At 44.4% G+C, this 12863-nt stretch overlaps 1 protein-coding gene and 1 long non-coding RNA gene across 4 annotated transcripts in view; one reads left to right on the top strand and one right to left on the bottom strand.

Annotated features, from left to right (window-relative positions):
• Nucleotides 1-878: 878 nt before the first annotated feature.
• Nucleotides 879-10834, bottom strand: LOC111092851. 3 transcript variants are annotated; one of them, XR_005379874.1, is made up of 3 exons: nucleotides 10557-10834; nucleotides 10147-10261; nucleotides 879-1161 (listed from the first exon to the last, which is right to left on the bottom strand). It is a non-coding gene; the product is annotated as an uncharacterized LOC111092851 (long non-coding RNA). The 3 variants fall into 3 exon arrangements; XR_005379875.1 differs by having other exon boundaries at nucleotides 10563-10834; XR_005379873.1 differs by lacking the exon at nucleotides 10557-10834 and having other exon boundaries at nucleotides 10147-10465.
• A 225-nt stretch (nucleotides 10835-11059) lies between these two features.
• The window catches only part of LRP6 (LDL receptor related protein 6), a 163030-nt gene continuing 161226 nt past the window's right edge, over nucleotides 11060-12863 (top strand). The window contains exon 1 of the mRNA XM_038576811.1: nucleotides 11060-11300. Within this exon, the coding sequence (XP_038432739.1) occupies nucleotides 11246-11300 (55 nt within the window). The 5' untranslated portion in view covers nucleotides 11060-11245. The remainder of the gene's footprint in view (nucleotides 11301-12863) is intronic.

The raw sequence follows: 12863 nt of genomic DNA, 5'->3' as shown, positions 1-12863 counted from the left end.
CCCATTACTAATGATGTTCACTTTGATTCCTTGCTTAAGGTAGTATCTGCCAGGCATATCCTCTATGAACATATTCTTTTTCCTACTGAAACCATGTAAACATCCCACTCCTCATCGAACTTTTGATGTACTCCTTTATTTATGTCTTCCTACTTGTAATTTTCTATTTTGTTTAATGGGTGATAATCTTTTACTGTCATTTAAAATTTTGATGCTCACATTGTCCCTGACTTGGCCAGTAGAAGGCCCTTCAAGTTGTTGGTTCCTATGTTCTTTTGACACCTTCATATCATTCCTTGAGCCCTGCCTTGCTCTGACACAGCAAGGGGTTCCAGACTCATACTTTCCCTGCCCCAGATGTGGGATCAGTCATTTCTCTAAGGAGCCCTGGTTCCTCTCAAAGAAAATGTTGTTTAGAAGCCAAGGTCTTGACACTAGCTGTGCTCATTGATGTTGGGGTGTCACTGACCCCAAGCAAGCTGTGGTGCTTATAAAAATGTGTCACTCAGATTTCTCCTGCCATGGGGAACATAAATGACTGACAGCCCTAACTCTTGACCCCTGGATCTACCACCCTGTTTGCACTGGGGCCATACTTCCCAAGAGTTATTCCCAGTCAATGCTTAAGTACAGCAGGCTCAGTGGGCCCATTCTGGCAAGACATAGGAATTCGTCAATGGGCAACTTTGACTTGGGAATTCTCCATCTACTTAGTAAATTCATTCTTGGAACTGTGCTGTGTTAAGACTTTTCCTACTCCAATCCTTTCTTCCTTGTCTCCTTCCACAAATGTCAGAATACATCTCAGTCTGAAGGATCTCTCTCCCTTCTCATTTATTAGTTACCCATCACTGTGTAGCAATCACCCCCAAAGTATATTAGCTTAAAACAAAATAAATATTTATTATTTCACAGTTTTTTGTAGGTCAGCAATTCAAGAGCAGATCAGGTGGTATGGAATTTCTCATGATGTTGTTGTCAAGATGTCATCCACAGCATAGTCATTTGATGGCTTGACTTGACCCTGGAGGATCTATTTCCAAGATGGCTCACTTGACTGTTGGCAGGAAGGTCTCAGGTCATCACCACTAGGACCATTCCATAGGGCAACTTGAGTGTCCTTGTGACATGACCACTGATTTTTTCGTTATAGCAAGTCCTCTGAGAGAAGAAAGCAGAAGCCATTGTTAAAAAAAAAAAAAGACAATAGGTCCAAAATAGAGTCACTTAAACTGAGCCCCCTGTCACCAACTGAGACTTAATTACAGTTTTGGCCTGCCCCAGAAATGGAATCTTAAACCAATCTATCAGGAATCACCTGGTCAGCACTAGTGAGGTCATCTGCCTGGTAGACCCTTGCCATTCCCTGAAGGAAAGTAACTGCGACAATGAATCCACTTTTTGCAGTATTAACTTTCTTGTCCCATGCCCTTCTGCCTATAAAAGTCTTCCATTTTGTACAGTTCCTTGGAGCTCCTTCTATCTGCTAGATGGGTTGCTACCCAATTCATGAATTATTGACTAAAGCCGATAAATCTTTAAAATTTACCCAGTTGAATTTTGTTTTTAAACACCACCAAGTCTTTCATTGTCTAATCTTAAATTCACACTGTGTCATTGCAGCAATAGATCAACTTTATTCATTGTAGGAGGGGATTTCTCAAGGATGTGACTGCCAAAAAGTGAGAATCTTTGGGGGCCACCTGGAGGCTGTTACACTCCAATATATCACTTGCACATCTACTCTTTTCTTGGTGACTCCTCAGTAAACGGATGGACACATCTGCTTGGTGGAGAGAGGCAGGGAAAGTCACCCACGTGTGCAAGCACACAGTCCCATACACATTTACAGCTATGTTTGTTTCTATATCTATCCACATGTATTGAAAACCATGAATACATTTCAATACATCCGGTACCAATATAGAATCACAGGGTCTGTTCTAGTTTTATCTGTTTCTGTATTTGCAATTCCTTTGTATGCATTGAGATTCCCCAGACAAGTAGATTCATCTGTTTTATCAAATATGGGAAGTTTGGGGGCAGCCCGGGTGGCTCAGCTGTTTAGCGCCGCCTTCAGCCCAGGGCATGATCCTGGAGACCGGGGATTGAGTCCCACGTCGGGCTTCCTGCATGGAGCCTGCTTCTCCCTCTGCCTGTGTCTCTGCCTCTCTCTCTCCTCTCTGTGTATTCTCATGAATAAATAAATAAAATCTTTAAAAAATATGGGAAGTTTGGGGCTCTTATTTTCTCAAATATTCTTTCTGCCCTTTGTCTTTCTCACTGGGAACCCAGGCTGTCGCCTTCTACACTGATGCTGCACCATGGAAGGAGGGGCAGGTGAGTGTAAGTTAAAACACGACAAACCTCTTCCACCACATTTCAGTGCTGCTTCTCTTGATTAAGCATTCCTTTGGTTGCTGTAAATCTCTGACTGTCTTCTGGAGCTCTGATAAAGGTGATTCTGATAGTTTTTGCCAGTTTTCTTTCCATTGTTTATGGGAAGAGACAGGCCTTCAATTTTCCTACTCCACCATTTTTCTTTCTTAAAGATTTTAATTATTTATTCATGAGAGACACATAGAGAGAGAGGCAGAGACACAGGCAGAGGGAGAAGCAGGCTCCCTGCAGGGAACCTGCTGCAGGACTCGATTCTGACACCCCAGGATCAGGCCCTGAGCCAATGGCAGACACTCAACCACTGAGCCACAACCACTTGAGGTTGTGATCTCAAGGTTGTGAATTCAAGTCCCATCCCACCATTTTCTTTGACATTGGCGCCAGCATATTGCCCATATATTTGTAACTCCTTATCCAACAGAAACCCAGCTTCCAGTGTCCTTAATTCCTTATTTGATTAATCTCTCTGGATATAACCAGTATTCTGATCCCACTATCATTCCTTTCCCTGCATGGACTCCCTCCTCTCTGCTCTGGATCTGATTCCCTGCGACAGAGTACCCTCTACTGCAGATGTCTTTTCATCCCTCTGGAGCTAACCTGAATACTTTAGTGCACAGTGTGTTCATTTAGTGTTCATTAAAACATTTTTATTAGATTTCACTGGGGGCTTATACAGCCAATGATGAAATAAGAAACAAATATTATTAGAAGCAAAGTATACTTTTTTTCAAATTGTAACTATAATTAGGTATCCCATGCAATACCCTCATGCTGCAGACAGTAGGGTGTGTGTGTGTGTGACTATTATTCTCATTCAAGGATGGAAAAATAGAGGCAAGGTGGCAAGGTCACACTTATGGTATCCACCAAATTTGCAGTAGGCAGCTACAGCCTCTCCAATGTTAGGGAACTCTATAATATGTCCTTTGTCACCTCCCTCGTCAAGCATCAGCAGCTCTTCTAAGTCTTCATCACTTTCCTGAAGCCCCTCACTGTATTCTTTTTTTTTTTTTTTAAAGATTTTATTTATTTTTCATGAGAGAGACAGAGAGAGACAGAGGCAGAGACACAGGCAGAGGAAGAAGCAGGCTCCATGCAAGGAGCCCGACGTGGGACTCCATCCTGGGAGTCCAGGATCACTCCCTGGGCCAAAGGCAGGCGCTAAACCGCTGAGCCACTCAGGGATCTCCCCTCACTGTATTCTTTCTTACTTCACTCTGAACAGATTAACTTTGCTTTTTGATTACCGTGGTCCCCCTTAATCATGGGGGATACATTCCAAACCCTCCAGTGGATGCCTGAAACCATGGATACTACTGAACCTTATACACAAGATAAGGTTTAACATAGATTAAGTTCAGTAAGAGATCAACAACAACCATAATGAAGTGGAACAGAGGCTCCTGGCTAGCTCAGTAGGTGGGGCATCCGACTCTTGATCTCAAGGTTGTGAATTCAAGCCTCACATCAGGCATAGAGCTTACTTAAAAAAATAAATTCAGGGTGCTGGGTGGTTCAGTTAGTTAAGTGCGGACACTTGATTTCGGCTCAGGTCTTGCTCTCAGGGTTGTGAGATGGGAGGCCTGTGTTGGGCTCTGCACTTGGTGGGAAGTCTGTTTGAAATTCTTTCTCTCCTTTCCCTCTGCCCCTCCCCCTACCCATGCTCTCTAAATAAACAAGTAAAAGCTTTAAAAAAATAAAAATAAAGTGGAACAATTGTAACAATATACTGTAAAGAAGTTATGTGGTCTTCTTTCTATCCTTAAACACCTTATTGCACTGTTCCTCTTGTGATGATGTGAGATAAAATGTCTACATGATGAGAAGAAGTGACGTTAATGACGTAAGCATTATGACATAACACTAGGCTATTCCTGACCTTCTGACGATAGGAGCTGGGTTGGCTTAGGTAACTGAAACCGCAGAAAGTAAAACTGCAGATAAGGGAGACGGCTGTATTAAGAAAATAAAGGCAATCAAATGCAGTTTTTTAAAGTTTTTGTCTCCATTATCCCATTCCCCCCCAAATCTATCACTATAAGGGGCAGATTCGGGTTCTGTGGTGCTTGAGCACATACAATTGGAAAAGGAGGAATTTAAAAAAAAGAACACACAAAAATTTACCTTTGCAAATTTTATAAAAACATATGACCATGTTGTATCATTGCCATGGTCCCTCCTAGGACTTCTGGAAGAAACCTGTGAAAGTAGCGGTAGAGAAATGGAGCTGGAATTTCAGCAGCTTTTCATAGGTACTGTCATTCTCCCTCATCCAGAAGTGGTGGTCCTTCTCCTGCCATCCAAGGCCAATCCATCCAGCACTCTCCCTCTCTCTTCTCCTCTCCCTTCCCCCGCCTTCATTCCTTCTTTTCCTAAACAGAAATCCTACCACACACAACATACTATTCTCTTTCTCTTCAATTGACAATATATCACGGCAACACTTCCAAATTAATACATGTAAGTCTATATGATTTTTTTTTATAAATTTTTATTTATTTATGACAGTCACACACAGAGGCAGAGACATAGGCAGAGGGAGAAGCAGGCTCCATGCAGGGAGCCCGACGTGGGATTCGATCCCGGGTCTCCAGGATCACTCCCTGGGCCAAAGGCAGGTGCCAAACCGCTGCGCCACCCAGGGATCCTATATGATCCTTTTTAAGAGCTGTATGTTTCCACAATGAGGCTATATACATATACATATATATATATATATATATATATATATATACACACACTATTTTTTACTCACCTATTCCTTATTGAAATGTGTTCAGGTTTTTAAAAATTAGATTGGATCATATAAAATTACCATATTAGTAGGCTTTTTTTTTTTTTTTACTTTGTTCATTTTCTTTTTTTTTTTTTTTTTTTTTAGATTTATTTATTGATGTTACAGCAAGAGTGAGGGAGAGACAAAGGAGAGGGAGAGGGAGAATCTCAAGCAGACTCCCTGCTGAGCACAGAACCTGACGTGGGGCTGGATCCCATGACTATCATGACCTGAGCTGAAATCAAGAGTTGGATGCTTAACTGACTAAGCTACCAGGCTCCCCTGTTTTGCTCATTTTCTATTACAATGTTATAGTAAATATGTATATACATATATCTCCATAAACTTTTGTTTCTGTGGATAAATTCCAAGAGATTGGATGCTAGCTTAAAAGGTGTATTTTACTCCTAGACTGCATCTCTAAAATATTGGCATAATTTATGCTTCCATCAATGACCTTTTTGGAAGTTATAAGTCACAGTGTCCTCATTTCAGTGCTTCTAATAGCAGATTTCTCCACCATATGCTGTATTTGCCATTATTTTTTTTTAAATATTTTATGTATTTGAGAGAGAGAGAACAGACAGAGGAGCAGAGGGAGAGGGAGATAATCTCCAACAGGCCCTCCGCTGAGTAAGTATGGAGCCCAACCTGGGGCTCGATCCCATGACCCTAGCTGAAACCAAGAGTCAGATGCTCAACTGCCTGAGCCACCCAAGTGCCCCTGTATTTGTCACTATTGACAATACTTTCTCTTGCCACAGCACTTGGAACTAGTTTTCCACTTGTCCCCTTTCAGTTTTTGTCTCTAGTTTCTTTCTCCATTTGTTCCTAGATACTTGTATTCCATATGAATCTGCTCTCTCTCACTTTTCTAGTCATACTAAGTGCTCCATTCTCCCCTTAGGTAAGGTTATGGCTTCAGCTATAATCTCTACCCTCAGCGCACTGGGAGGTGACCTAAAGTTGCCTTCACCTGAATTAGAAAATACCTTCCTTTTTTGATGTCTGTTATCATCCAGAAAACTGTGGTAATAATTATTCGATCACTCTTCAATATTCTACAGTACATTTCTGGATTGTGTGGTATGCAGGCTCTACAATCATCACAAAACAGCTTTCCATTTCTCTCCTGAGTCCAAATTTCTACATTAAAACTGTGTACTGGATATCTCCAGCTGGATGTTTGTTACAGGTAGGACCAATATAATAGACCCATTGTTTAACTTGTCATCACCTCTTTTGAAATCCTCCTTATTTATGCATTTATTTTCTTAGTAAATGAGACTCTCATTTACTTGGGTGCATAACTTAGAAACCTGGAACTTCATCCTAGACTACTTATTACACTCTTCCTCTCTATCATCTCACATCTGATAGGTTACCAAATCCTGTGGTTTCCACCCCATATTCCTCAAATCCATGATTGATCTCTTTTCAATTCCCAGTGTTGCTGTCCTGACCATCTCTTTCACAGAACTAAAATAACTTCCTCTTTGGTCTTCCTACTTTTTGTCTTGCCTGCCTTCTATTATCCACACTGCAGTCAGAGAAATTATTTAACATGCAAATCAATTCTCTACCATGACAAAAATGCTTCAATGTCCATGCTGGCAATAGGCTGAAATCTAAACTTCTAAGCATGACTTAAAAAGCTATTTATTGTCCAATATCTACTTAATAGTCTGCCTCATTTTCTGACATTCTTTAAAAGCACCCTATGTCTCAGCTATATGGATCTACTTCCAAATCTCCAACATGCCAAGCTCTCTAATAATTCAGTGTCTTTGCACCTGCTACCCTTCTGCTTGGAATTCCTTGTCAGTCTTTTGGCCTGACAAACTCCTACTTAAATTTCAAGCCTCAGCTCTAGGGTTATTTTCCTTTTTTAAAACTCTGCAGGCAGTCAAACATTTCAGGCAGATGAACACTTGAGTTCTTTATTGATATGCTATCCACCTGCACCATAACAATCTTAACATTTTAATTGTTTTTTCAGTTAAGTGTTTCTAAATTAAGTTGTAAGCGTCTTGAGGGTAGGGACCATGATTATGCTTATCTTTGCATCCCCAGCACTTAACACAGGGACTAGCATTGAATATTTGATAGGCACTTGAACAAATGCAAAACTAAATTCATTGACTAGTGAGAATAATGTGCAGGCTAGGGTTTAACCTTAAGCTACAGCTTTTCACTTAAGTACCTTTAAAAATTTGGAAAAAATAGGGCAGCCCGGGTGGCTCAGAGGTTTAGTGCTGCCTTTAGCCCAAGGCCTAATCCCGGAGATCTGGGATGGAGTCCCATGTTGGGCTCCCTGCATAGAGCCTGCTTCTCCCTCTGCCTGTGTCTCTGCGTGTCTCTCTCTCTCTCTCTCTCTCTCAATCTGTGCCTCTCCTGAATAAATAAATAAATCTTTAAAAAAATTGGAAAAAGGGATCCCTGGGTGGCGCAGCGGTTTGGCGCCTGCCTTTGGCCCAGGGCGTGATCCTGGAGACCCGGGATCGAATCCCACATCGGGCTCCCGGTGCATGGATCCTGCTTCTCCCTCTGCCTATGTCTCTGCCTCTCTCTCTCTCTCTGTGTGACTATCATAAATAAAAAAAAAAAAAAAAAAAAAAAATTGGAAAAAACATAGAATATATTAATGGAAATTTAAGAACAAAAAAGTAATCTCATATTATTTTGCCATCCTAATGCCTGTTTCAATGCACTTACTATTTACTTCTGGTCTTTGCTCAAATATGTGGTAAATTAAAAAATATATGTATTTAACTAAAATGTACATGCACTTTCTTATGTTTTTAACTGTAAACATTTTCTAACACTGTTTGCAAAGTCATCTAAACTATCATTTTTAACAGTGTGTAATACTTCATTCCCTTAGTTATGTTAACAGCCTGAAGAGATTAGGTTTTAAAAAAAAAGAGATTAGGTTTACTCGGTTTCCTATTATAAATAGGAATAGATCCAGGTTTTGTGGGTCTTGAAATTTATACATTTTTGAAAGATGTTTTCAGAAGAAGAATACAAAATTATCTTACTTTTGCAAACCATGTAAACACATTGTTAGGGCTCCTGTTGGAAGGGGCCTGTGAAAGTGAGGTGTCCTGAAGGTTAATATTCATTAGCTTAGTGGTGCTCCATCTTCAGTTATCCTGCAATAAGCATTTTGAGAATGTGATTTCTACCCCCCCCTCCATTATTTTCCAAGGACTCCAAGTTCTTATGACACTGTTCACCTTAAAGAAGTTGAGAAAGGAAATGATCATTCATTGAGCACCTATTGTATATTGAGCAGTTTATATAATATTTAATTTCATTCTTACTACAAGCCTGAAGAAGAAATGAGCCCCATTTTACAGATGAGAAAAGTGAGGTGCAGTGCATTTAAATATCACGCTTAAAGCCACATGTCTTGTAACTGATGGGGTTTGGATATTCACTGTCTCAGTCCAAAGCTCATGTCTTCTTTTCTCCACTACATCATGGTGTCTCCATAGCCTCACTAGCTACATGGTAATATTTTCTAGGTTTTTGCTGAAAAACCTGGTTCTTAGTTATTTGTTTTGAGGAGGTCAGAAGACAAAACTTACAGTCTTGACAGGGTTCTTGGAGGAAGGTGTTTAAATCAGTGGTGGCTAGACTTTCTCAAGTGAATTTAGGAGAAAGTGATTTGGCTGTTTCTGCTGTCTGCTTATAGACATGTATCACCTTGGTTCAGCATCCCTTTCTTGGAAGAAGCATCATCTGAAGTGGAAAGACCTGGGCTGGGTTCGAGTTCTGTTATTCAGTACCTGAGTGGCCTTGGTAAATCACAGAACCCCTCAGTTCCTTCCTCTGTGTAAAGGAACAAAACCTGCCTCACTCCAGGCTAGTTTTGAGCGTCCAATGTGATGCTGTGTGTACAAGCCCATAGTGAACTCCAACATCACTGAGGTACAATACAGCCCCCATATCTGACCTTTTGCTTTTTGCAGTTTCATTTACCCGAGGTCAACCACAGTTGGGAAGTAGCTGATTCTCCTGACTGTTGTCAAAAAAGATCAATAGTAGCCTAAGGCTGCATCACAATGCTGCATCGTTTAACCTGACTTCATCTCTCACAGAGACATTTTTATCATTTCACATAATCTCAAGAAGTGTGAGTACAGTACAATAAGACAGTTTGAGAGACCACATTCACATAACTTCTGTTGTAGCATATTGCTGTAATTGTTTTTTATTGTTAGTTATTGTTGATGATCTCTTACTCTGCCTAATTTATAAGTCAAACTCTATTCTTAGGTATGTATGTTTGGGTAAAAAAAAAAACAACAGGGATCCCTGGGTGGCGCAGCGGTTTGGCGCCTGCCTTTGGCCCAGGGCGCGATCCTGGAGATCCGGGATCGAATCCCACATCGGGCTCCTGGTGCATGGAGCCTGCTTCTCCCTCTGCCTGTGTCTCTGCCTCTCTCTCTCTCTCTGTGACTATCATAAATAAATAAAAAAATTAAAAAACAAAAAAAACAAAAAAAAAACAACAGTATATACGGGGTTGGGTACTATCCATGGCTTCAGGCATCCACTGGGGGTTTGGGAGGCATCCCCTTGCAGATAAGAGAAGACTGCTTGCTATATTAGTAACGTTGTGAGAGTTGCTCCACTGTCCCCGCCCATCTGCCTCCAGGTAAGGGCCTGTGACAGCTGGACAGAATGCACCTGATGGCTCCATTATAGTTAACTCGGGCTTGAGTTCCCTCCTAGGCTGAAGCTGCCACTTCTTTTCAAGGGAGCCTATGGGCTGTTACATCTGGTAGCCCAGTGCATCCAAAGCAGCAGAGGCCGTGCAAAACCAGTCTGAGATTCAGGTGAATCTTTTTCCCCCTCAAGCTGCGAGCTGATAAAAACAACAACAACAACAACAAAAAAAATTGCCAAACACTCATCTATAAATCGCAACTTGTTAAAACCCCCAACGCAGTCCTTACCAAGTGTCCCTTTGCTCTGTCTTAGGTGCTGACGCATTTATCTTGGGATTTTTATCTGCCAGTTTAGAAAATCGTTAGTCCTCGCCGGCCCTACTTCTGGGGACAGTCTGTAATTCTGCAAAGGCAGGAGGAAATGAAAAATCTCTGCTCGGAGTTGGCGTTTGACCACCCGTCACCATGTCACGTTTAAAGCTGGGGGAAGCAGCATTAGCCTTAATTTTTCGTAAAAGAAAAACGCTCAAGCCCGTTTCCAAGCGCGAGAAAGGAGCCAGCTCAGCGCCCCGCGTCGGGACTCGCGCGGCGCGCAGAGCCGGGCCTGCAGCTCCCACGCCCCCTCCCCCCCCCCCCCCGCCCCGCCCCGCCCCCCCCCCCCCCCCGCGACCCAGGTGTCAGCCCGCGGCGGCCCGGACCTCCACCTGGCTCGGCCGGCGGCGCCCGCACAAAGAGCGGAGCAGGCGGCGGCCCGGCCGAGCCGCAGAAAGTAGTCCCGACCACGCCGGGCCGAGGTTGTTCGACGTCGCTTCACGCCCTCCGCGGGGAGGGCCGCGGCGGCCGGCCCAGGAAAGAATCCCATAGGAATGCGCCGGCGGGAGGCCTCTGCCCCGGGGCTCGCCTCCGCTCGCCGCGCGGGCCTCCCGGGGTCTCCCAGCCGAGGCCGTGCGCGCGGCCCCCCACTTCCTTTCGCGGCGGCCCGGGAGGCGGCGCCGAGGGAGGGCCCCGCCCGCGCGCAGGGAGACCTTCGCGGCGACCCGTGGCGGCGGCGGCCCGCGGTATCCCTGCGCCGCTGCGTGAGAGGAAGAGGCTGAATGAGGCGCTGCGCGGGGGAAGCGGGGCGCCGGGGGAGGAGGCGGCGGGATGGAAGCAGACGCTGGCGTCGCGCGAGCCCCCGGCAGAGCGGCGCGGTAGAGAGGGCGGCGGCGGCGGCGGCGGCGGCGGCGGCGCGCGCGGAGCCCTGACGTGCCCCTTTCTTTCTTCTCTCTCTGGAAAGCTGGGAAGCATGAGCCTGCAGACCTGCCGCTGCGGCGGCCGCCCCGGCTCCTCGCCTCCCCCCCTTCTGGCCGCCCCTCGCCGGTGAGAGAAGAGAACGCGAGAAGGGAAGATGGGGGCCGTCCTGAGGAGCCTCCTGGCCTGCAGTTTCTGTGCGCTCCTGAGAGGTGGGAAGGGGGGTCGCCAAAGTTGGTGGGATTTGGGGGGGAGGTGGCCTTGTTTGGTGCGTGACTGGGGAGGGGGAGGGGGAGGGAGGGGGAGGGAGGGCGGAGAAGGGGAAGAGGAGCCCGGAGAGGCCTGGTCGTGGGGAAGGAGAGAGAAAGGGGCCCGGGAGCAGGGGCTGTGCGCTCCGCCGGGCCACAACGCGCACCCCTGCCCGGGGTTCCGGACCTTCCCCGGGCGAGCCCCGGCCCCGATCCGGCTGCGTGTCCGGGGGAACCCGTGCAGCCGCGTCCTGTCGCGGTGACTGAGGGTCTCTTTCTGCCCGGAGTCACCCGGGAGGAGGGTCTTTGTACGTGTTTTGGCTTTTAAAATGTTTGAGATGCTTTAAATGTCGGCCTCCTCTCCTGAAGCCCCCACCTTCTCCGTGTCTCTTAGGTGAACTTTTAGAGCCTCTTTACTATATATGTATATATATATAAATAAAAAAAGTATATATAAATATAAAATATATATATATATTTTCTTTTCTCCGGGCCTTGCTACTACTAATGATTGGCTTCCGTTGGGGGATATAATGATCCTGGGTGAGAGCGCAGTTGGAAAGTGACTCCGAGGTGGTGAGGTCGAGCTGAAACGCATTGGGATTCTTCTCAGCTTCGGCCCATAATAAAATAGAAACGTTGCCCTTATAACCCCTGGTCGTCAGGACTCGCCCCTATTTTCGGAGCATGCAAGTGTACAGTTGGCACTAAGTAGGAAAGTCATACTGGTGTGAAGAGGAGCCTGTCCTGGAACCGAAGTTATTATCATTTGCTGCGCTCCCCTGGGGACTGCTTGCACTTTGGTAAATAACAGGGGCTGTTTTATTCTAGATCATTTACTCGGAGGATCGCATCAATTAATTAGATGGCCCTGTGGTGTTTTTTTTTTTTTTGTTTTGTTTTTGTTTTTTTTTAATTGGCCTGTAAAGCTGTCACGTACACTGTGACTTTTATTTTGTGACAGTTCACTTAGGTTTTTGATTGGCCCTCAAGATTTCAGCAGCTCTTCTCAAACTTATCAGTGTTGAAGTGGTGAGGAGTCTGGTGCTATTGAGCATTTACTAGCAGAGGAATTTAAGCACGGATCGATGCAGTGGCTGTGGCTTTGATTTTTTTAAAATTCTCACTTATGTTAGTGGTAAATTCTTTCCAGGCAGAAGATCTCTTGAATCTGTGGAGATTTTTAGGTTTTAATTTAACAAGCTAAACTTTTGCTAAGCTTCCAAAACTTGTTAAAGTTGACGGGGCACAATAGTAACTCATGACCTTGCACAAATGAGCCCAGTATGCCATTTTTGTGTGTGTATTTTTATTTTGGATGAATGTGATTGACTTTTTTTGTTGTTGAGGAGGAGGAGGAGTTTTTTTCTTTAGTACTCTTCTGCAGGATTATTACGTTTGCATGTTATATCTACTTAATTATGACTCACTGTAAGCATATCCCAAACTATTTTCGCATGTGACCCCCAGAAAGACAGTGCTCACTTAATTTTCTTGGCAGAGAATTTAATGCATTGTTATCTCTTT

This window comes from Canis lupus, chromosome 27, assembly GCF_011100685.1.
Source record: "Canis lupus familiaris isolate Mischka breed German Shepherd chromosome 27, alternate assembly UU_Cfam_GSD_1.0, whole genome shotgun sequence".
Classification (NCBI taxonomy): domain Eukaryota; kingdom Metazoa; phylum Chordata; class Mammalia; order Carnivora; family Canidae; genus Canis; species Canis lupus.
Note: the sequence above shows the minus strand (reverse complement) of the source record. Positions and strands in the feature narration are given on the sequence as shown.